Below are 24,432 nucleotides of genomic sequence, written 5' to 3'. Positions count from 1 at the left end.
CTAGGACATAATTATGCTGTGGGGCTATACTCGCATTCGGAAACAGCTGAATAAACTCTAGATAATGCACAAATCCCGTCCATTTGCTTTATTCTATAACTAAAATTGATCCCCGAGGCGCGTCTCAACAGCGTCGTCGCACCACAGAATCTTGCAAAATAGTACACGTAAATCTGAATAAACAGCGATTACGTTTGGAATGCAGGCTAATGCTATTTATTTCTCTCAAAATGAAACACGCCCACCAGAGCCTTTTATTAAGCGAAAATGCGACAAAAAAGTGTCCTTCAAAACATCTCGTTTCTTCCTAGGTGCAAGACAGCGTGACAAAAATTATTTCTCTCAAAATAAAACACGCACACCAGCCTTTTATTAGGCGAAAATGCGACCAAAAAAAGAAAAAGAAAAGTGTCCCTCAAGACATCTCGTTTCTTTCTAGGTGCAAGAGAGCGGGATGAAAAATTAGCAAGATAATACGCACCACAGCTTAAGGTACACAACGGCTGATTGACGAAACTTGAGTACGTAGGAAAAATAGACCACACTCGGGCGTCTGGACGGGTTTCGAGCCACGATCGCTGGCAACTCCACTAACCGCGGTGGTAAGCGCAAGTGACGCCTTCAAAATTTTCTGTCTTCATGAGTCAGACGCCCCAGTCTTGCTCCACGTTTCAAGGCATCGCATTTGAAGCGAAGAACGACGCGCGCAGTAGCAGAAAACCACCACCCGCATACGGGCCTCCAAGCCAGTGACGGAAGGCGCCACTAAAAGTTACCACGTACCAAACAATCATGAATGTTCCGGCAACCTTGTGGGCCTTTTCCGCCCCATAAGGCACCGCGCACGGGGCCCCTGAGAGAGGGAGGGGTGACTTCAGAGGAGGTTGGCTTGCCGAGGCTAGCGGATTCACGTGACGCTCCCTCCTAGTATTTTTTACCTCCATGGAGATAAGAGACGGTGCGGGCGAGCGAGCGACGAGCGCGGTTGTTGGCAAAGTAGAAGTGCCCCCCCCCCCCCCCCCGCGCTCCCTCCGGCGCTGGCTTCCCGCTTCTTTGCTTGCGCGTGGGTGATTGAGTGCGTTCGCTCTCCCTGATAGCACGCGTCCCCGCACGCTTCCGCTCGGGCATACGGCGCACGGCGCAGATTTTATCTATAGACCACCGGGCGCGCGATGAATTTGGACCGGTGGCGCCTTCATGCGGAGGCGCCACGAATGTAATGGCATAAGGCGGCCGGGCCGCGCGCACCAGGCGCTGCCGTGAAACCAAGTCTGATCAAACATGTTGAGTTTTTGGGCGCACAAACAGTTACTGAAACATGACTGAAGCTGGTTAGGCCATTCAATTGAACCGTTGTTCGGCATCGCGTTTTTCAGACGGAAAGGCTGTTTATGTGCGGTCTGTAGGCAACAGCGCCTTCAGTCCTCAGCAATTGAAACGCGATACTCGAATCGCATGGTCGCCAGCGCTTTTTGCACTAACTGTAAGCGCTGGGGACACCAAACTGATGCATTGTGGTGTAGAGTGAAAGCGAGAACCTTCGTAACGCATTATGACTGCATTTGGTCCCACGGCGCTCACCTGTGGCACGAAAAGAAAAGAAAAAAAAAACGGCGGTAGCCGCGTGCTGCCAGCGCTTCCATCGCTGGGCACTGTACATTTACGACGCTGATTTGCTATGATGTAGTTGTTCTGACGTTAATAAAAGAGCCGTTCATACGCAAGAGCTTCGCGTCCCACTTGCCTGTCTTCACCTCCGCAGTGTAACGACTCCGGAGCTTGGACACCGAAGGCGAACACTCAGACTTGTAGTCATTTTGCCGTCTTATCAATGTATGTCTTCTTTTAATGCACATTTTCGTTCCTAGCAATTCCCAACTCTGGTTGCGTCCGGCACACGACTGTGATGTGCATCGACGGCGAACGCCGACGCAGTGGCGTGTTCACACTCGCCGCCACCGACGGCTCCCGTCGCGCTAAGCTATTTAAAATGGGCCGTGGCTGAAGATTGGGCTAGTTTATAAGCAATTAAGAATGGGGAAGCATTGCAAAGATAAAAGAACTACAACGGACAGAGAGCGGGCACTTACTGACACATGTGCGATCGGCGAAGCAGCTCAAGAAACAGAATAAAGAAGACGTATGTCTCCTTTTTTTTCTCTCCATAATTTTTGCTTCATTCGCATATTTCCATGATTAAATACGCGGTAATGTTAAAACGCAAAGCAAAATAACATTTGGAATATAACTGCTGGAGTTCCATGTCTAAGCTTGCCGCGGTGAGCTCCGTTCGCGTGGTGCATTTGCATCGCAATTTGCGCTCGTTTTCTGCTTTATATACTACCTGATGCCACGAATGTGATCTGCCTCGTACAAGTGACGACCTTTCTCAAAAGCAGGCGCACGAAAATGCGTTTTCCGGTGCGTCAGCCCTTAAAACCCGCAGTGCCAAATCACTGGAAGCACCGAGCGCCTTCGTCCCGTCGTCTGTTTCACATGCCAGTGCTCCGACAGCTGCCGTTCGCGGCGCTGTTCGTCAGCATATCGCCGGCGCGCCGCTGGCGCCTTACGACAGCCGCCCGGTGCCTATAGGGAACCTCACGGCGACGGCAACGGCAGAAATCCGGTTGAAGTGTCCATATAATTGCTATCGCAATAAAAAACTCGGAGACGCACTCTAAGCACCTGATCGATTGTCAGCCCTGAGAACCTGACCCATTGTTCGGCCCTCTACATCGCCACTGGTCGCCGACCCGGCTATTTGGCCGTAAACTTTGGAGAGAGCGAGCGTGGATGAAAGAGTCAGATTTAATGCCAGCACATCAAAGGGGGTACACAGTTATGTGTGAAGGAACTCCAAAGAGAAACTAAATTCCTTCTAAACCAAGGTGTTGGTAATCAACGTAATTGAACAGCGGAGCGCTCCGTGGTTGTTCGTCTTCTTTGGGGTGTCTGTTCCCAGGCGAACATATTCAATTAAGAATTCTTTATGAATTTGCACCAGAACATAAGGGCCAGTACCACTTAAGCCAGGAACTTTCACTGGTCAAAAGAAGAAAAACAAATAAGCGTTTATTAACGCGCGCGCGTGTGGTTGTGTGTGTGCGTGCGTGCGCGCTTGTGTGAGCGTGCGCGCGTGTGTGTGCGTGCGTACGTGTGTGTGTGCGTTTCTCAATCTGCGGGTTCACGCCCACAAGTTTATGTAATTTTTCCAGGAGGCAAAATTTATCTGCGCGTAAAACACACGTGGCATCTTGCCTGCATGATTGAAATTTATCTATTTTCTGCGCCAGAAAAAAATAGGCACGTAAGAGATTAGATCTATAGTTGTGTGAAGGGATGAGGCGAATAGAAGCCTTGATTTTGGTCGATCGCGTCTTGCTTTTTCTTGTTTCTTGCTAGGCACCTGCGCAATACCATTAGCAGACGTTTGTTGTGTACATAGAATGAGTTAGCGCCAGTCTCATGTTCTTTCGTCATGCTTTAATCTGTTACACGGCCGCTTACATGATGAACCAGCTGTAATAGTCTAACCTGTCATAAGCGAATATCATTGGGCATCGTGCGATAAACCATCATTTCCTTTTCAATGATGTGAATGCGCCTGTCAGCCGGTTGCTATGCTTTTTCTTCTCTTTTTTTATTCTGCTTTTTTATGCGTTTGTACCCTGCTGTCTGCTTTTGAATCAGTTCATTTTTTTATTATGTTATTCTTTCACTACAAATGTCCCCCCCCCCCTCCTTGCAATAATGTCCTTGTGGTGCCTTGTGACGCTGCAGGTACTTGTATAAATAAATAAAATAAAAAATAGTCAGGCGAGGGCGCTGACGCGGGCTAGCTGGCAGGGCGTTATAAAATCCGTTACACCGGAGCCTTAAGGCCATTGCTATTTTAAGAATTTGTTCGGTGCATTTACAGCTCGCTGTTGTCAGATAATTAAAACGGCGCCACTGAGAACCTTTCGCTAAAAAAAAAAAAACCACGACCGCCTGGGGTTCTTTGACGCGCACCTAAACCTAAGTACACGGGCGTTGTTGCATTTCGCCCCTATCAAAATGCGGCCGCCGTGGCCGGGATTTTACCCGCGAACTCGTGCTTAGCAGCCAAACACCACCAAAGCCACTAAGCAACCACGGCGGGTCCTGAAAAATCTTCTCGAACCTTCTAGAACTGGAAAATATGCAAGTCTGCGCAAGCACACTTGCAGATTTAACAAATGTTTAATAAATCAAAAGCTCACGTCAAAGTTGCACAAATATGCAATTTCTGGAGTCGTATTCTGTAACCATTCATTTTATCTTACATTCTTCTTCTCTTATCGGCAGACACCCCAAGCGACCGATCACGTTGATAACGGCTGAGTAGCCTCGTCTGAGCCTATGATAGAAGGACAAATGTATCGAAAATAAAATTGAACTTGGCGAAATGCGGTCGCTGGCTTTCTCTTCGCAACTTTGTCACACCTTCGTAAATAAGAGCTATTTGCACAGGGTAACAATAGCGCTGCGATATTCTACGCTTGCAATTATAACATTAATTATGCTGGTGGCGTAGCTGACGACGGCAAAAACCAGATGAAATAATAAATTTATCTTGTGTGATGCGAAAATGGTGTCTCCTATCGAACAGGCCCGGATTGCAGGCAGGCTACTTCGAGGCCGTCAATCTCGACTCTGTTGACCGAGCCAACTTGGAACACGCCATGATGGAATCCCTGCCACCCATGATGTGTCAGGTAGTGTGGTCGAAAGAATGGTTATTAAGGCGAAAGCCTTAGGTGTCTACGTTGGCGGTGCCCTTGGCGGTGACTTTGGAGTAACTGTGCCGTGACGAAAAATGGCCGATGCCGCAATAAATGCTCGCATTGACGTCACATTTCGTGGGGATGTTCATGTAAACAAAGTAAATTAGTGGTTTTGAAAAGAACATTTACTAAATTTCTGTCTGGGTGGAAATCAAACCCGGGCCTTCGGGGTATGGACGAGCATGCTTCCCTGAAGCCAGGGCTGCTCCACGGTTCCGGCTTACTAAAGGTGGGCCTAGTGCGTGCGTGATTGCACACGTCACGTCACAGCCATCTCGCTAACTAAATGTGTGGCCAAGTGCTTGCACTAACATGCTGCACTTTAGGTACAATACGTTAAGTGTTCATATGTGGCGTTCAGCAGGTCGCCTTAGTGCCACACTTGTACTTCCCATTGCAACTCGTTATGTCTTGCAAGAAGTCTAGCCCCGATTACGATTACAAAACTTACTGCATTACCCATATGTCTTACAAAAAAGTCTAACCCCGATTGTATAACTTACTGCATTACCAATATGTCTTACAAAGAAGTCTAACCCCGATTGTGTAACTTCATGTATTACCAAATGTGCAGCAGGCTTTCGCCTTCTAGTGTTACATGAGTGTAACACCTGCCGAACTTTATCGCAGAAAACAGTTGCAGTTCACTGACATTACGCAAAATATTTCGAAGCAAGCTAAAACTCGGACGTTGCTTGAATTCTTTTATATAAATAGACTGAACTATCATTCGCAACAAGCCTCACAGCGCCCAAAGAAGCCATTTCCTTTATTTCATTCGAGTGAAAAGCCACTACAATGGTTTTCCTTATTCATACGTTCGTTCAAGTGATCCGTAAAGTGATATTTTATTGTACATGAAAGAGCAAAAACAGTCTAGCTAGGCAGCCTTTGAATATATCTTAATTAATGTTATTTGATTCAGATGGATATGCAAAATTCTGGTGAATAATTCAAACAGGATGTTTATTTTATGCCATGCAATATTTCATAAAAATTTAGGAAAGTTGACAATTTGGAACTGTGATTGACAGTATCCAGCTGCGTAACTCAGCAGCAATAACAGAATAGGCAAGCATCTCTGTTTGCTGTATTCAGTGTTCAAAGCAGAAACGATAATTTAAATATATTTACTCACTAATTCTGCCCTTTAAGCCGCTGTCATTGCAGCGGAGAGTGGTGAATAGAAATGTACAAGACAAATAATTACGCGCTGAAAGAAAAAAAATTACTCCATCTCCCGCTGAAGGGAACCATGTGTGGATGCGAAGCAGCGGGGAGATGGTTAGCTTGAGCGTTGATCGTCGGTCTTGCGGCGTTCCACGTTTCCGTGAGACAGAGCACGTCTGCTTTGGTTAGCGCGGGATCACGTTCGCTGTCTCTGGCGTGTGCGTTGAGGGACCGGCTGTTTAGCAGTGCTATAGTGAACTCCGTTTCGGGGTCGACGTCTTCTCGGAAAGCGCGGAGGTAACGCTGAGCGACTGTGTCGAGACGATGGTTGTCGAGGCATTTGAATTCGTCGACCATGTTCTTGTCCACGTTGTCGTTCTTGTGGTGGAAGCGATGGTCACCGGCAGCGTTACCGGCGCTGCACAGGAGAGAGAATGAGGCGCGCGCGCTCCGTCATTTTCATACCGCGGAACTACCGTGGCGCCCCCAGCGTTGTATGCAGCTGTCGCACCACCTGTCGAGCGCGCCGCTCCGGATTCATAGAGGAGAGGAAGGGGAGCGTAGGAGAGGAGAGAGAGGGGGAAGGGACGCGCATGCGCTGTGGGGGTGTGGCACACGGGCACCGCTCCGTAGAGTGTTCCTAGAGGAGGGAAAGGGGGGAGCGTAGGAGAGGAGAGAGAGGGAGGGACGCGCATGCGCTGTGGGGGTGTGGGACGCGGGACAACAGACAGAGCCGCCGGCAAGAAATGCTTCGCATTTAAAACTGGTGAAATTCAAAAGCTCGTACTTATAGAATATTACCTAACCGCACGTGAAACAATAGATTATTACTAATGGTTACAATATTCTCATGAATGCGTTTCTCAATGGATATGCAGGGTGAGAAAGTCTAGGAAAGACACTTTTGTGTGGTGTTTAAAGTCGATGCCTGGGTTTTGATTCCTTACCCATGTTCTGGCGATAAGCTTTAGCAAAACCATGGAGCTTTACGTTCTATGTGTACATGTTGTTTCTATTTCTCCCACTCGGTAGCTATCTGTCCCTATAGAAATTTAGTAATGCAGCTCCCAAGAACGTATTCTAAACACCACCAGCCATACGAGAACCCAACCCTCAGTAATCTTACTACAGCCAAAATTTACCAACACGGCATATTTGAGGCAACGTGGCGTTTTGTAAATTTAGGCTGTATTTTACAGTTATCATGAACTAACTAGCTCAAAAACAACTATAGTTTGGGTACCCCAATAAGTTATTCCACACTGCCCGAGGCTTGCGAGATCAGTGTGATGTGACCATTAGCCAGCAGATGCAGAGAGAAGAGGCATCAACGGTCTCAGTGTGCTGTATATATAGCCAGCCAAAGTGGAGTACATCAATTGCAATATTACAACGAAGTTGTCATTGCGACGAGACGCGGTGGATAATGTCTGCTGGAAAACGTCCCCTCGAAAAGTAGATGGAAACGCATTGCAAAAGATTTGAAACCATTAACAAACTGTAACTAAAAAGGTAACCATTGGAGCTACAGCAAGAGCTTTGAAAGCTGGGTTGGGCTTGTTTAGGGAGATATGTAGACAAAGTTAGAAGTGTATGGGGAAAAAAGGTGGCGTAGTGGGGAGTTACGAAACTTATGTTGCCCTTTAGAACTATTTGATGTGTTGAATGGCAAGTTGTTTAAGAATTGTACTATGTACAAGAATTAAAATTGGCCCGAATAATTGTGTCTTAAGGGAGACATGTTCGAGCAATTTATAAGTGGCAAGTTCTCTCGGTGCACCGTCGGAAATCTTCATATTTGTGCTAATGGTCATTTGTGTTCTTGACGATACTGGCCGGGGGTCAAGACGTTTGCGATTCGTCAAGTGCAAGGCATATCAGAACTGACCTTCGTACAAGTTGACGTATGCAAGAAAGAACAAGCTAGAAATAATTGGAAGCTTTAGGTTAGTTTGGGAAGTCGTAAAAAGTTTCCACAATGACGTCTGAGGCTTTGAAACATGCCTCGAAACAGTCAATAAAATTTCAGAATTCTTGCTCTAAGCAAACGCTTTAAAACATCACACCAACATACGAGACAAGCTTTCTACGCTTAGACACAGTTGTTTAACGTATTTCTGGATCTACCGGTAACTACTTATTTGAGAGCATTCATTGCATGGCACACGGAGGCGGTGAAGAGGATGTACGAGCACTGCGAAATAAAAAGAATAACAATTCTGGTGTTTTACGTGCCAAAACCACGATCTGATTATGAGGCACACCGTAGTTGGGGACTCCGGAATAATTTGGACCACCGGGGGTTCTATGTTAACGCGCACCCTAATCTAAGTACACGGGTGTTTTCGCATTTCGCCCTCATCGAATAGTTCCGCAGAAACTTCAAACACCTGTATGCGCGGATGCTATAGTATACGCGAGCTAAAGCAAGTCATGCGCCAGTCGCAGCGGGCTTCTTTGTCTCAAGCGCTGCTCTATTAAAAAGAATGGTGTTGGATTTAGCAATAGTGAAGCAGTGCGAAAGACGAATGGACGAAAGAGAAGACTAAATGCACATACAGGCGCTGGCGACTTCCCTTTATTTACGCTGTGGTACACACGTGCGCAGGCGTAAGCAAATAAAGCGAAGTTCTAAGCCAGCATCTGTATATGTCATGAGTCTGCGCTTTCATCCATTCGTCTTTAGCGCTGCTTCACTATTACTAATGACGAACCAACTTGCCCAAGCTTCCATCCTGGCCAACTCTATAGAGGTGAAGCCTGTGCAGTTGGCCGCAGGAGCTGTTCAATGTGAAATGCATAGTTTTGTTGCCCCGGATGACATGGTGTAGGAGGAGACCGGTATAATACGCGTTATGTGTTTCTGATATAGGACGCACAAGTCTGTAGGGTTTATGTTCTGTTTTTGTTTTTGTTTTTTTCTCTGCCTCTTTTTTTAAAACTTAGCGTTGCAAGATGTGATGTATAACTTTGCTTGATTTCGCAAACAGTAGCTGAAGTTCTCTTTTTCTTCTGATTTTTACGTATTAAAAACCTAATCCTAACCTTCCCTCCACGATTTATATATTTTCATGAATGCCATTTGCGCGATTAAGAATCTTTGCTGTTTACGTCACAGGTGGCCTTGGACTGTTTGGTCAAGCCTCCATCTCCAGGTGATGCATCCTACGAAATGTACTCTAAGGTGAGTTGGTCGCTTTCATTGTTCATTGTAAGGAGCAAAGTAACATGTGACAAGTCAGTATCTGTTTTGGCGAAATTTGGGTGTCATTGCTATATGATCTATCTCTTATTTAAAATAAACACACTCCGCAGCCAGTGCCAATAACTACACTAAGCAGCGCCCCTTCAAACGTCCTACCGAACCCGGTCTCATGAACAACCAAATGTTTACAGGAGGCATGTTAAACAGGGGTCTTCGCTTGAACACCATCGTGTGCTGTTCAGTAACTGCTGTCATTTTGCGCCTCTGCAAACATGAAAATTCATCCACCAAGACACGGTTCGTGCTACCTGTGACGAGGTGAAATTTGAACTTGTCCAGAGCGTCAGATGCGTCTAACGACAACCCCTCCAGACCTCCCTGCTTTTCGTATCTCATTTTCTCTCTTTCTCTCCCTCCAAAGATAAATATTTCGACAATGCGACATACAGCAGCGATGGCAGTGGCGGCCCCGGATCTTCGTTCCCAGACTTCGTCTTGAACTGACGCATGCTGTGTGTGTACGCTTCAGGAACGCGGGAGGTCGGTGGCGTGAGCATCGAGACACCCTACAGCGCGGCGCCATCAATATCGGATGCCGCGGAATTCGCGAATAGTAGGAGTGTGGGATAGCTGGGAATAGCAGGGAAATATTTCATATTTCGAGTACGGATTGAATAGTTTGTGCAATTCGTTTCGTATTCGATTCGCGAAACTACTGCTTGACATTACTCAATACTCGTTTCTGTTTGAATATAAAGGGCAACAACTTTTATTGAAGTCTTTAGTGGGAGATAGACTGACGAAAGCAGGGAATGCTCCAAATGATTCTGCTGCAGGACAGCCGCCGATGCTGCCGAGAGGCACCAGTTCCTCAATGAGCACACTGAGCAGCCAACTATTGTCCAATAAATAATGGTCATTTCATAAAAATATCTCGCCTTCAAGCAGCGTATGAATTTGTTGTCTTGATTCAGGCAAATAAATTTTTCTATGTGGCCGCTCTCATCGCAGATGCATTTCCCTAATCTAACGTCTAGCACTACGTTGCACACGGCTTGTTTTGCCGACTTAATCTTTATCTGCATCTGGTGACATGCTGTTTTCATGTTTTATTAGCGTCATTATCGTGGTACATGCGATAGCTGAAATTATCATTTACAAACTCCTTAGTTAACCGGGGCGAGAGAGAGAGAGAGATAGATAAACTTTATTTCTTAACGACTCTTAGTCTGAGTCGTTAACCGGTCGTCTCGTTCTGAACAATATTACAGACATGCATGTATCAAATATTGTAAACAAGCCTTTTTTTATCACAAAGGCACCATGCAAAGCTTATACATCCATTAGTTTAGAAATGAGAAAATACTCACTATTCGAATCGGCGCCAAAACGTCCCATGTTCGAACACCCCGAGCTAATACGCTTCTGCACGCTCCGCCTTGTACCGCTGGTAAACTGTAAGCGTAGTACAGTCTGTACATGTAACAGTACTTTGTGTTTTCATTTCGATGCCAAAAACTTGGTCTTCATACTTTTGATATCGCGTTTATTGGAACCAGTGAAAATCATTTTCTGAACTTGGAGAGTGAGTCTGCATTTTTTTATTTTCGTCTTTTAAGGTTCGTATAGTGTGGTTGTGAAGTAGTGGCATAACAGTTGTGGGGTGCTTTCTTTGAAGTCAATCAATGACGATTCTTATTGACGTGGTCGAGACGTTCGAACGAACTGATATATACATATATGCACTACTGTGCCTGAATGCAGTCATCCTCGAATTAAATAAAAGGCATGTTAGATGGACAAGGATTATATGTAACAAAAATTGATGCACCCATTTTATTAGGCTTGTTATGTGCCGTGGTAGCAAGCGGTGGCTGAAAGAAACAGTGATTTTTCAAAGGACAATAACAGCGCTTCGTAAAAGGCATTGCATTGTTTAATTAACGTATATTTACGTGTATTAGATAAACTTTTTTGAGTGGTAGAAAATTCTTTCATAGCGCTTCTTTGTCCCCATGCAGTTTACCAGGATAGCTCACACTTACCCATCTGTGTTTTTCCGGACTTGTTTAAAGTTTATATACACGTCCCTTAACTATCAAACGATGCGAAATAAAATTCCCCAGTAGGACCCACACTGTGCATATTTTTATGTAGCTGTGCTCTGGCGATGAACGAATTACTACGGTGGCTTTGACAATGACGCTCAACAACTCGCAGTTGTGTTCATGCATGAATGTTGGTGAGAGATCGTTTTGAAGAAAATGCCAGAATTCAGACGCATGGATGCTTGCTTGTGAAATTTTGTACGCGAGCTCGCTTCTCTTCATCTACTGCATCGTATCTTGTCTCTATTATTTTCATTTATTGCTTTCTCATGAGAAGTAGTAGGCACCACTTAAAAGTGCAAAGATCTATATGGAATAATCTGCATAAAAAAAGGCACGTGAAAGATTTGTTTGGACTTACAAATCGATATCCAAACAGTTTGGCACTTTCAGAAATGGGTAAATTCAACACAAGCGGCTCAAGTACAACAAAAGTGACGAAGTATGTCGATACAGTTCACTGTTAGTTTAGTAGAGACGTTGCTTTTCTACTTATTAGAAAGCCACGCAATAATTTCATCTAGCTGCTCTATAAAACACCCAACTTTTGTAGGAGAAAGCCTTCATCATCAACTCTTTAGCTGAACGTGCCAGGATGGCGGAAGAGAGGCTGAACGCAATAAAGGGAATCCACTGCAGTCCAGTGCAGGGGTCTATGGCTGCCTACCCCCGCATGACCATTCCAGCCAAGGCTATCGAGGAAGCGCAGGTAAGAAAGAGCGAAGGTTCCCATGACCAATCTAAGGATCCTCAGTAATTATGGGCAGCTTAGCCTATCCAGCATCAGTCATCTGCTCATGATCACTCCACGTGCCCTGAAGCCATACTTTCAAGAGTTTACGTAGGGCCAGCGTTGATGTAGCATTAACATTGTCACTTCATTTGAACATATTCCGCTGATACGTGCCGTGCGCCACGCCGACTGTCTGATCCGCGTGACAGGAAGTACTGTTGAGGCGCTTGAGTCAGTTACAAAGGATACAGCAACGGCATTGTCACATAATCGGTATTTCCTGACCGAGAGAGTTAGGCAACCTCCTAATTACCTTTACAAGCCGAGATTGACAATGACATCAAAACAGGTGCAACTTAATGGGGTAAGAAAACGTTAAGTGAAGCTGGCGTATGATTGAAGGTGACCAATGTGAGAGGGGTTGTGACATCAACCTCTTGCATGAGACTTGAGTTGAGATAGGTCACTCCGATTCGAGGTAAGGTAGTAAAGTCGAGCCACCTCGCAACCTCAGTTTTTTTGTTCTTTCAGGTAGCATGCTGCTTTCCACAGCTGCAGAAAAATATAATAAAAATTAAGCAGTACATCACGAGATATAGGTAGAATTGGTAGTCGCGAAAATCCAGCAAGGCAATCCCCGTTGGCTATTAAAAACACAATATTTAATCCGTATTACGGCTTTATGGTACCTAGGTTTATAAGTTCTAATATTGATTTCTTTTTTCTAAATGCTGTCAAGTTTTCATTTTTGTACTCGTAGAGAGGCGACGCTTTCCTCGTTAAAGGGGCACTGAAGAGAAGCACGAAATCACTTTTGACAGAAAAAGTTTTCTTTCAAAGCTCTATTTTCGTTAGTTCCGCTGTAAAGATTGATTATTAAAGAGAAAATAAAAGTCAGAGTTCAATTTCTTAGATTTTGCACCGAAACACCGTCGCTAATATGTCGTCGTGACGTCACGAATTTCAAAGGTTTTTTTACGTATTTGGGCGGTTGGTGGCCCACAAAAGTCCTCAAAACTTGCAAAGTCTGGCTTTCTTACGAAAAATTCCAGTCAATCTTTACCGACAAAAAATTATCTAGCCATGAGCAAATGCCGAGAGACCAACCGTCTTTCGTGCTTGCGTCTTTTCTGGCTTACCAAGTAGGTTTCACGATAAGAGTGGCTTTTCTGGGATTGAGGGAAGCTAATTAACTAGTGCAGCTCAAATAACTTCTCTCTTTAGTATTAAGCAGCTAGTAGCACTTGTCCACCGTTTTTTACGAAACGCAGAGAACAATTGTAACGCATAGCACTTTTGTTCCGAGGGATCCTTTAATACCTACGAAACTAACGGAAGTCGAGTGCTATAGGCATAAGAAAAGGCAGCGACAGGAATTAATTGCGTATAACTGCCGTATGCAATATGTACACTCGATGCAGACACGTATACGCATTTCGGAACCACAGACCCACGATTTGAGGAGAGGGTCCGGATTTTGCCTAAAAGCTTCTTTGTGAGGTATAGATTAGATCGTCGACAAGCACCATCAGTAAAGGTTACGTCACGTCTGCGCATCTCGACCTGATATTGCAAAGTAGATAGTGACGGAGCTGACAAGCTTTAACTGACGTCAAGAACAGGTCAAGGTCTATGAGGTCATTTGCTCGCCTTAGCTTAAGTTTGGCCACTGGTGCTTGGTATAAGCAGAGTCCTTCCATGTTTTTCTGGTCACGAAACTCCGCCGTCACGCTATGGGAGAGGTTCATACGCTGCCCAAAGCTGCCGCGACGCGGCGCCACTACGCATCGGAGGGCATCGTTCGCGTATCAAAACGCTTGCGCAGTGCGAGGCGAGCTGAGTGATCGGGTGCGTTCTGTGCATGTGCTGCGCTATTTTTCGAGTGCTGGACTGTTTAGTTGAAGTGGCGGGGTGGGACAACGATGCCGAACACGTGTTGCGTGCCGGGTTGCCGTTCCGGCTACAAGGGCACGACCGAAAAGGTGTCGTTGTTCCGTTTGCCTATTGACAAGGAGCTGCGCGAGAAATGGAAGCGGGCCATACCGCGGCAGGAAGGTGGCGGTTTTAACTTCGAATGCGCGAAACACTTCGACGCCTCCGACATCGTCACTGCGTACAATTTCAACATCAACGGCGACGCCGTGTCCCTGGAGCGTGAGCAGCCGACGCTGAAGACTAACGCCATTTCAAGGATTTTTGAAGGCCTTCCAGCGTACCTCACGAAGCCCAAACCTATATTTGCATTATGATTTGTTGAGCAAGTTGTGTGTGCATGTTTAAGTAACAGCTGAAGAAGTGGAATAGTGGTATCTCTAACCAGCCATATTTTTTTAATTGCTGTATTTGTGATGTGGCTACTTGTGTTCGTTTGAGTTGTTTTGCCATGTGTTATGAAATGCCTATGCTTTACACTTTCTTGTTTATAGAAACAATCTTATGCATTGTGCATTTATTGCCATTCGTTTGCTGGTGTTTGTTTCCTGCCCCTTAATACATATCTCTCACGTTTGATGTTTTTTCTTTATGCTTATTACATCAGATTATTATATCTTTATGCTTATTATATCAGTGCTTTTAACAACTTCTTGCATTGTGAATGGTGGAACATTCATGACCGGACACCTCTTTGTGCTGTTTGTATTTCGCTCCACTTATTTTGCATGATAAATAAATGATCATACTTGTATGTTGTTTTTGCACCAACACGTTTTATTTCTTTTCTTAATCGAATTATAAAGCAGTTTTTTTTATTTTTCGACCATGATAAGAATATCAGGACCGGTGATTACAACATTTTAACATCCTGTAAATAGTTGCGCATTAAGAACCAAAATACCTAGTCTCATCGCTTCTGCGTCGAAACCACGAGCAGCTTGAATAAGTGTTGGGCTTACTGACGCTTCTAAAAGACTGCTTGCTAAGGCAATTGCCTAATTACAATACAGCTAGTTTCAACTGTGCAGGTCCTAACACTTCACGTTCGCCTTAATTCGTTACTAAAAGTCGCACCGAAGACATTTAGTAGTGAATTTTGTCTTGCATTTATTCTACCTAAATCTCATTCAGAAATGGCATCGTTTTGCAGAGAAATCTGAAGCGCTCGTAGCAGCTCAAATTCCTTTTCATTGTCATTAAGCAGTCTACAGAAGCAGTCTTTTGCAATAACAATTTCATACTTTTGATCTCCGGATAAGATACTGCCCACAATTTAACAGAAAGTGAACAGCTGTGCTCGGTGAACAATCTGACGCTATGCGCAACGGAGAGTTGGCGCTTACTTGCGGGGGTGCAACAGCCCATAGGTTTCATCTGGTGATAAGTGGGACCACTGGCGCTTTGTGCGAATGCGCGGTGTCTAATTTCCGGCAAATATTAAACAGCGGAGCCTACCGAAGTGTTGAGGCGAACGGCGATGACGAAGAAATATGGACCGAGACCGCCCGGCCGTGCACAGCGGACTCATTTCGACGGGGGCGAAATGTAAAACACCCGTTTATTTAAATTTAGGTGCATTTTAAAGGATCCCAGGTGGTCAAAATTAATCCTGAGTCCACCACTACGGCGTGCCTCATAATCGTATGGCGGTTCTGACTCAAAATCCCAGAATTATTATTATTATTATTTTTTTTTTGGTCCGAGACCACCGCAAGCTCCATTTTATGAGCGGCTTTTTTTTTCGTCCCGGGCGCTCATACCATGGCAGAAGACGCAATCAGGCAGTTATTTAAGCATGTGGAATGTTAAAAATAGTTACGTGAAAGTAAACCGACGGTTGTGGAAGTTGAGAAAGCTAGAATACCGAGGCTGCCCCACACACAACCACAGCGGTAGCGGCGTTCGCATGCCCTCCCATGCACGGTCGCGCCTCTAGCGGCGGGCGCTGGCTCTATATGAAACTGAGGCGGCAGTTTCGTGACCAGAAAAGCATGGAAGGACTCTGGTATAAGTGTCCTCAAACACCAGCAAAAAGCAGAAGAAATGAGGCGCTTGCGAAGTTGAACAGCTGTCAAGAAAAAGTTGAATGTACCCATAAGCAATTGAGAACATAGCTGAACTGGACTTCGCTTTATTTCATTGCTCCGTTACAATAAGCCTACTTCGTTTCCCCTAGCCTTTATTGAATTCAATGCCTCTTGACTACCTTTATAGGCCAGAAAAGGATTTAGAAACAAAAGGGCACAAAACCTCGCAGGCGTTGACTGACACCTACGCTCCTTGGTGAAATCAGGTGATGTCATACATCAGGGATGATTTGTGCGGTATTGGATTTCCCATGCGGCACTGTAGAACAGGTAAAATTTGTCAAACGTGAAGGAAGCGCAGAGTATTAGAAACAGTGAGTACTAGATATCATCTGAACAAATAAAGTAGCGTTGAGAAATAGACGACAGTAAACTAAAGCGTTTCGACATTTTCACCCCTTTACTGTTGCTCTAGAGTTAGACCATGCTGCGAGGCCTGAAATAACTTGTAAAACGTTATTGCGAGGCAATTTCTGAACTCAGAATATATTATAAATATGTCAGCGAGACATAACGTGGCCATTGGAAATAATACGTAGGGCAACTGAAGCAAGAGGGAAGGTTCGGCCTGCCTAACGTATACCTGATTTCCTCAACGAACGTCTTCCCTGTTGGAGACGGACACTGACTTCCGTCAGATGCGGTTTATTCGACCAACTGCGCAAGATGGCACTGCCGCGAGCCTTCGTCTCACGCGTTCTAAACCTCTTCTTCTTCTAGTATCGTTTTGAATACACTCCCGCGGCAGCGTTGCAGGTGTGCGCTTTCAGAAGGCGGATACGCTGCACAAGACGAGGGTCCTGCTGGTCGATCGACATTACTACGTATCAGGAACGACCTTTTTTGAGCACTTGAAAACATCCGGCCCACAGTGCAGTGAAGAGTGGTGGCACATAGAAACTGGAGTTAGCAGACGACGCTGGATGGGTTGGAAGCATGTCGAACGTGGCGGAGGTTATAGAAGTCGGTCTTATAGGAAAGATACGATAACACATTTGCAGGAAACGACGGTTACTGTCGGGGTTTGTGAGGCTTTGCGTGGGCAGAGGCACAGCAGTGCGTCGTTCACAGATGCGGGCGCTGTATTGAGGAATGGTAAGCGAACAACGGGCTGAATTCATGGGCTTGGGAGGACTTCGGTATAACGGGAGTACAGTCCGAAGTCCTTTGGTTTCGCGTGGTTCTTGAAGGAAGGCGAGCTTAACGATGAAAGGAATGAAATAACAGGTAATGTTTCCAGGAACGAAGCAGCAACCTTATTTTCGATGGAGGGCTTGAAGCTTCGAAAGGGAAGGCTGTGGAGCTGCCACAAATGCCTGCAGTTACACTAGGCCCCGAAGGCTGGTTACTCCTGGGGCACGACATTGCGGTCGTCCAACTTGCCGAATCTTTTTATTGCGACGCAGGTTGTCGATGGGGAAGCGAACGCTGCTCCGGGTCGGTGCGCCACCATTGTCGGTCTTCTTGACGTAAGCCTTGAAGTCTCCTCACTTGCGGTCCAGCTTGTAGCCGAAGATGGCCAGGAAGCGCTTGAACGAGTTGGCCATGTCGGCCAAGGTAACGGAGGACAGACATCGCGTGGCGAGGACTGCGACGAGGGCTATGTGGGTCCTTAGACGTGAAAGGCCTCTTCAGTGGAAGGCTTCCGCAGTCTGGGAGCGGCCAGCTTCGCTGCTGAAGTTTTGACGGAGAAAAGCCGTTGGTGCGTGCTTTCGTCGAGCTCGTGGCATGTTTTCGTCGGCGCAACAGGTGCATTCTCTTGTCGTTGTCCGAGTCTGCAACAAAAACCAGACGAGCTCACTGCTGCGGCGCCGGCGGTTGCGGTTGCTGCTCGCGTCCCACCAGGATGGAACGGCAGTCCATGAATCACCCGACGGTGCCCGAGCGACGGGCGGAGCCGCAGTGCCGAGAATGTCACGCACTTTCACTCGGCTGTGGCTGAAGTCGTAGAACTTCGAGTCGTCGGGCGTCTCCAGCGGTGGTGGACTTGCCGTTGTCGGCGCGATGTAGCACTGTTTGTCGATGGTGAGCCTTTTGGTCGATAAAATTGGTGCAGTCCCATACGATCGGGTCGGGGTTGTGAGGTTGTCGACGGAGTAGTAGCGCTTGCGTGGGTCTCTTCTAAACCGGAATAGCTGCACGTAGTGATCTTTTTTGACGATAATGTAGCCATCCATGTGGCGGATGTTGTGGCAGCTGGAGTACCTTTCGTCGTTGAAGACGAACGCTTTAGAAAACCTCGACGCTGTTGGTAAATGGTACTCGTGGCTGCGGTTCCGAACGCTGATTCGACGATGATGGTCGGTCTCCACGCTGTGGTGGCAGTCGTGAGAGCAGCAAGAGCGATGGCGATTCGGTTGGCTGTCTTGTTTTTGATCATCTTGCTCGAGGCTGAACGGCTTGCGCATTTAGTTTTCGGTTACCTCGAACTTGTCCTCGGTTCTGGTTGTGATCTGCGGTCTGTGTCGACGATCGCCTTGTCGTTCTTCAGGAAGAGTGGACGCTGTACTGTTCCTTCAGTCTGGATTTTCGGTTGTTGTACGTACTGCGTCGATGCTGTGGCGTTCATGCTGACATTCGGTTGGTTACCGTGTCAGCCGCCTTCATGTACTTCCTCCTGCCCTCGCAAATGGCTGGTGACAGTTGGTAGCCATCCAATGACGGCGCGGGAATTCATGCGGAAACGAACCCGGCTGATGGCGTGACGGATCATGTCGTGGTATTCGAGGGCCTCAGTCAATTCAGCTTAAAATTCGTCGTCGTCAATCACGAGCTCTTCTATTTTGGCGTTGATTTCAGAGAGGCCATGGTCTTTGTCGTCAAGTTCGTTCAGGAGCACTTGCAAGTTGGTATGCGTCGGTTCAGTTTCTTGCAAGGCTTCGGTTGCGGCGGCGATGACAAGGGTAGCGGTGCTTCGAACGACGTCGCGTTGACGGCGCAGTCGGTCCATCGTCGGTTCAGGACGCCAGACTTCTCCCGAGTTACACGGCACCATAAAACTATGTTGGAGACGGAGAGTGACGGCCGTCGGATGCGGTTTATTCAACCGACTGCGCAAGATGGCATCGGCGCGAGCCTTCGTCTCACGTGTTCGAAACATCGTATTCTAGTATCGTTTTCAATATCCCTGGCATAACCTCACTCTACGTAAATGGGTACCCATGCACCGCCTTTTTTTTGTGCTCTTTGTGAAGCCTCTTAGAATATGTCGTAATTTTTGGGCGGGTTATTCTTCATGTCAACACGATGCATTTTTTACTGCACAAGATGCTTGCCCTATATCGTAGTGAGCTATGAGCACGTCTGGCCTCCGATGCCTGTTAAGCGGAGCCGGATTACTATACCTTAGCTTTACATTAAGACACCGTTGCGTTTCCCGAGCTGTCAGGTTCTCTCGAAACTGAGCTGGCCCGTGCGTGAATAAACCACAATTTATTGAGCATTTCTTACAGTGGATATTTTACAAGGTGTGTTTTACAATGTGATTGAGTTTGGGCTTACCATTGCATGCAGCGTCAGAAAAAGGAGGCTGACGTGTTCTACGCCGAGGAATTGCTGCGCAGGAAAGGTGTTTGCGTGACGCCGAGCTCTGCATTCGGAAGGCTGCCTGGAAAATTTCACATGAGGTGCGTAGCATGACCAGTAGGAAACCTGCAGCAACCAGTGGGCTGTAAGGCTGAAATACAGGCAAACGACCTACGAATACAAGATACTTCTCGCTGGAGATACATGTTTACTAGAAATGATATGAATTCAGACAACAAATATTCTAAGAGACGTAGTTTCTATATACATCACGAGCGAAAGTCTTTAGGTCAGATCCTGGTTTCAGAAAACTTAATTGAAATGCCTTGATTCTCGTTTCTTTAGTGCCACTCACGAAGCCTCGACGACATAGTCAGTCGTTACACTGGCCTGCCGATCGCAAACGCGATCCTTAATTTGAATCGTCAAGGCTTTGTTCAGAGGCTGGTCAGTACTAAATTTCACATCGCATTTCCACCTATATCTCCATTTAATCAATTCATCGATTCCCTTAGACAATGGATTGACATTGGGAACAAAGTACGAGCAAACCTTTTGATGTTTCTGTCGTTTGATGTCGTGATTGCGTTTTCCCACTCCGCTTTACCTAATATTATGCTTATCTCTGATAAACAGGATCACGATACTTCCACCGAAGGACAGGCTGATGGAAATGTTCGATCGACTGGAAACCTTTCAGAAAGAGCTGATGGCTGAATACCAGTAAAGGAGGAAGATAAATGGGAGCTTCATATACATAAATAAACATTGCTGTTACCACAGAATAAAAACGAGATGGTATTTCAAATATTTCTTGTATCGCTTAAAAATACGCTGGCTAATATACGAACGCCTGTAACCGACACTGGGCGAGAAAATATAATTTCTTTAGATTATTTTATTATTGCACATGCATGTTTTGCGCTACCTTTTGTGACTTAATGAAGAACAAGATGGGAAACAAGGAGGCCAGTTCTTCGTGAGTCACAACCACATAAAACGAACAAACAATGACAACAAGGAAATCATCATCATCAGCCTATTTTTTTATGTTCACTGCAGCACGAAGGCCTCTCCCTGCAACCTCCAATTACCCTTGTCTCGCGCTATCTGTTTCTAACTTGCGCCTACAAATTTCCAAACTTGATCACCCCACCTAGTTTTCTGCTGTCCTCGACTGCGCTTCCCTTCTATTGGTACCCATTCTGTAACTCTAATGGTCCACCGGTTATCCGTCATACGCATTACATGGCCTGTCCAGCTCCATTTTTTTCCGCTTGATGTAAACTAGAATATCGGCTATCTCCGTTTGCTCTCTGATCCACACCGCTCTCTTCCGGTCTCTTAACGTTAGGCCTAACATTTTTTCGTTCCATCACTCTTTGTGTGGCCCATAACTTGTTCTCGAACTTCTTTGTTAACCTCCAAGTTTGTGAGCCATATGTAAGCACCGGTAGAATGCAATGATTGTACACTTTTCTTTTCAACGACAGTGGTAAATTCCCACTCAGGATTTGGCAATGCCTGCCGTGTGTAGTCCAACCCAATTTTATTTATCTGGAAATGTCCTTGTCATGATCAGGTTCACCTGCGATTAATTGACCTAGATAAACGCACTCCTTTACGACAGGGCAAGATGTATGCACTGAAAGATAAGCAGTGTAATATAAGCAGTTTCGATGACTATATAAAAGCAGCGGAAGAATTCTATACTTATTTGTACCGTCCCAGAGCAGCCAAGCTACTTTCATTCGAAATAGTGATGAACAGGATACAGAGGCTCCTTCTATAACTAGCGATGAAGTGAGAAGGGCCTTGCAAGACATGACCTGGGGAAAAGCTGCTGGAAAAAATGGAATAACAGTCAATTTAATCAAGGATGGAGCAGATATACTTGAAAAACTTGCGGCCCTTTATACGCAATGCCTCACAACTTCAAGTGTACCAGAACGCTGGAAGAACGCCAACATTATACTAATCCATGAGAAGGGAGACGTTAAAGAATTGAAGAACTATAGGCCCATTAGCTTGCTTTCAGTATTGTATAACATATTCACCAAGATAATTTCCAATAGAATCAGGGCAACAGTTGACTTCAATCAACCAAGAGAACAGGCTGGCTTCAGGAAGAGTTATTCTACAATGGATCACATCCATGTCATCAATCAGGTAATCGAGAAATCTGCGGAGTACAATAAAGCTCTGTATATGGCTTTCATAGATTATGAAAATGCGTTTGATTCAGTAGAGATACCAGCAGTCATAAAGGCATTGCGTAATCAAGCAGTAAAGGAGGCATACGTGAATATCTTGGGAAATATCTAAAAAATTTTCACAGCTGCACTGATATCCACAAGGAAAGTAGAAATTACCTATCAAGAAAGAAGTCAGGCAAGGAGACAAAATCTCTCCCATGCTATTCAGTGCATGTTTAAAAGACGTATTCAAGCTCTTAGACTGGGAAGGCTTAGCCGTGAGGATTAGCGGTCAATATCTCAGCAACCTTCGGTTTGCAGATGACATTGTCCTGTTCAGCAGCAATGGGGATGAATACAACAAATGATTGAGGAACGAAAGCATAGGGGGAAGTAATTGTTTGTTTAAATGAAATGCACAAATTATAAATAAATGAGAATGGAAGTGCACAAACAGAACTGGGAGCAGGTACGATACGAAACCCACGTCTACGCATTACGCGTGCGGTGCTATCATTAATTGAGATATCGGGGCGCTCTTTCCCCGTGTACTTTTTTGGGTATTTATGTGTGTGTACCAGATTTATCCCTGGTGAGTTAGCCGGTGCCACCACTCACGCTCTTGGTGGTAGATCTAGAACAACCTTTTTGCCGCAAGGCTTCACGGGGTACGTCAATTTGGGAGACGGCAACAGACCAGAGGTCACTTGGCAGTTCGTGTTTCGAGATGTCTAAGCACTTTTACTATCAGCCACGGTGGCTAACCCACGTATTCTCAAACGACACTCGACTCGATGTTGTTCCTCCACTACACCTAGTTGAACACAGCGCCACCTCTCGATTGAAGAACACGCTACGCTTCTGAAGTCAAGAGTTGGACGGAAACCCATCTGGTCGGGAACATACACGACAACAATTAAAACGAGCTCCGACCACGAAAGTTTATAAAAATATGACGCTACTCTTCTCAAGAATTACCATAGAGTGTTACAGAAGCGCAGTGAACTGTTCTGTCGAGGGGCAACGCTGCTACACACTTCCTTCAGTCGAGGTGGAATGCTGAGGAAAACAATGTTCTAAAATACGGAGGTGAGTGTCTATTTGCCTCGAGTTTCTCCATTTAAAAGGCCGGCAACGCCATTGTCGTGATATTTATAGTTACGTGATGACTTCTTATACCGCGTCCCACGCAGTAGGAGCAAATAATACAAAAAGATATATTTCCTAAAACTGCTCTTTTACGGCACTTGCCTTTCTTGTGGAGATAACTATGCCTGATTTATCGGCCTAGAGATTTGTAGGTTAGCAGGAAGAATAAGTCTATGAGCGAGTTTAACATGGTGATCTACAATTATGTGATGCGTTGTCGGACGCACCTTACCTAACGCCGGTGTTTCCATAATCGAAAGATAAGATCCCACGATAACCATGGCTACTTCGTGGTGATAAATTTTGACTTTAATGCCTATGTCTAGAACGCCCTGTATCTTGATCCTTTGTTGAAATTTTTAACAAATTGGCGTCAATGTCTGACGCACAAATTAACTTAAGTAGTCACAACGCTTTAGTTTTCGGCAACGTAGACAATCCCACGGCAGAAATGCAAATAGTCCGAAAAGTAGAAATACTAAAGGAGTTCTTTTTGAGCCGGGAAAAGTGTCACCCGCAGATGTGGGAAACAGCCACAAGCAAAACGGAGAAAACACTCAGAAACATAGCAGCACGGGCTGATCACTAAAAGAGAAAAGAGAAATCATCAAAACAAAAGTACATTCACACGCATTCTGTGTAGCAAGAATAGCTATCATTCCGCGCAAAGTGGTAAATGTAATCTCAACACTGTAAGTACTGCCTATAGGAAACGACCGCCACAGTCAGAAAATAATTACTTCCCTTACCCCAAGACAAGGGAAGAGTAGGACTACCAAAAGCCTAAAATATTTCGCGTATACTAGCCTATGAAACAACATCATGAATAAATTGAAGACAGCGATTTCCAGACGAGAATGAGTGCCATATTGGCTACGGACGCTCCAGAAGTATCTTCGACACCAAACAGCACAAGGGACCACAGAACAACCGTCGCCATTCCACAAATTATAACATAATAATATAATAAATGAAGAATTTTCGCAAATGGACAGGAGGAAACGTCGGCGATGTTTGATAAATAAGGTTATCGCATGCAACTGCTGCCAGAAAGAACAGCTGAACACTGAATCTTCGAATTCAGTTCAGTCCGCCAGGATGGTAGATAGTACGAGGGACTTTATAGGTAACTACAACATCATTAACTTAAGATGAATTTCTCGAGTGATTACTTAATCTTACCACAATGTTTGTCATTTGGAAAATGTGGAACAGAGCAGTAGTAAGTAAACAGGCTAAAAGAGCAGCTTTCCCCGCCATGAAAAAAAATGTCACAGTTTCGCCCTAAGGGCGAAGCAATGAATGCGATAGCAACACAGCAATGTCATACGAAGTAAGGTGAGCGGCTTTGGTAGCAACAACACGCAGAACTGTTGTCGACGCCATCGGCGTTTTGCCCGCGTTAGCTCAAAATGCGTGCGGCGTTGGTGACTGTTGCTGGAGCTCTGATATAAATAGAACTTGGTGCCGCAGCTAAACGTCGCCTCCCTTCCCTCCCCCTCCCCCACGGCCTCTCGCGC

At 45.6% G+C, this 24,432-nt stretch overlaps 1 protein-coding gene across 1 annotated transcript; it reads left to right on the top strand.

The window, feature by feature from the left end:
* The first annotated feature begins 4,221 nt into the window (after nucleotides 1–4,221).
* LOC119462850 (alanine aminotransferase 2) lies at nucleotides 4,222–20,362 on the top strand. The gene is made up of 5 exons (XM_037724066.2): nucleotides 4,222–4,736; nucleotides 9,094–9,159; nucleotides 11,842–11,997; nucleotides 19,557–19,669; nucleotides 20,205–20,362. The coding sequence occupies exons 1-5, from the start codon at nucleotides 4,602–4,604 to the stop codon at nucleotides 20,293–20,295; spliced, it is 561 nt and encodes a 186-aa protein (XP_037579994.2). The 5' UTR covers nucleotides 4,222–4,601; the 3' UTR covers nucleotides 20,296–20,362.
* The last annotated feature ends 4,070 nt before the right edge of the window (nucleotides 20,363–24,432 follow it).

Source organism: Dermacentor silvarum, chromosome 8, assembly GCF_013339745.2.
Source record: "Dermacentor silvarum isolate Dsil-2018 chromosome 8, BIME_Dsil_1.4, whole genome shotgun sequence".
Classification (NCBI taxonomy): Eukaryota; Metazoa; Arthropoda; class Arachnida; order Ixodida; family Ixodidae; genus Dermacentor; species Dermacentor silvarum.
This window is presented reverse-complemented; position numbering and strand designations above follow the sequence as displayed.

Excerpts from the sequence above, each read along its gene's own strand:
- LOC119462850 (XM_037724066.2), top strand. The coding sequence starts at position 4,602 with ATGCGAAAATGGTGTCTCCTATCGAACAGGCCCGGATTGCAGGCAGGC. Across the intron at positions 9,160-11,841 it reads CCTACGAAATGTACTCTAAG|GAGAAAGCCTTCATCATCAA; the intron begins GTGAGTTGGTCG and ends CAACTTTTGTAG. Across the intron at positions 19,670-20,204 it reads CCTGGAAAATTTCACATGAG|GATCACGATACTTCCACCGA; the intron begins GTGCGTAGCATG and ends TCTGATAAACAG.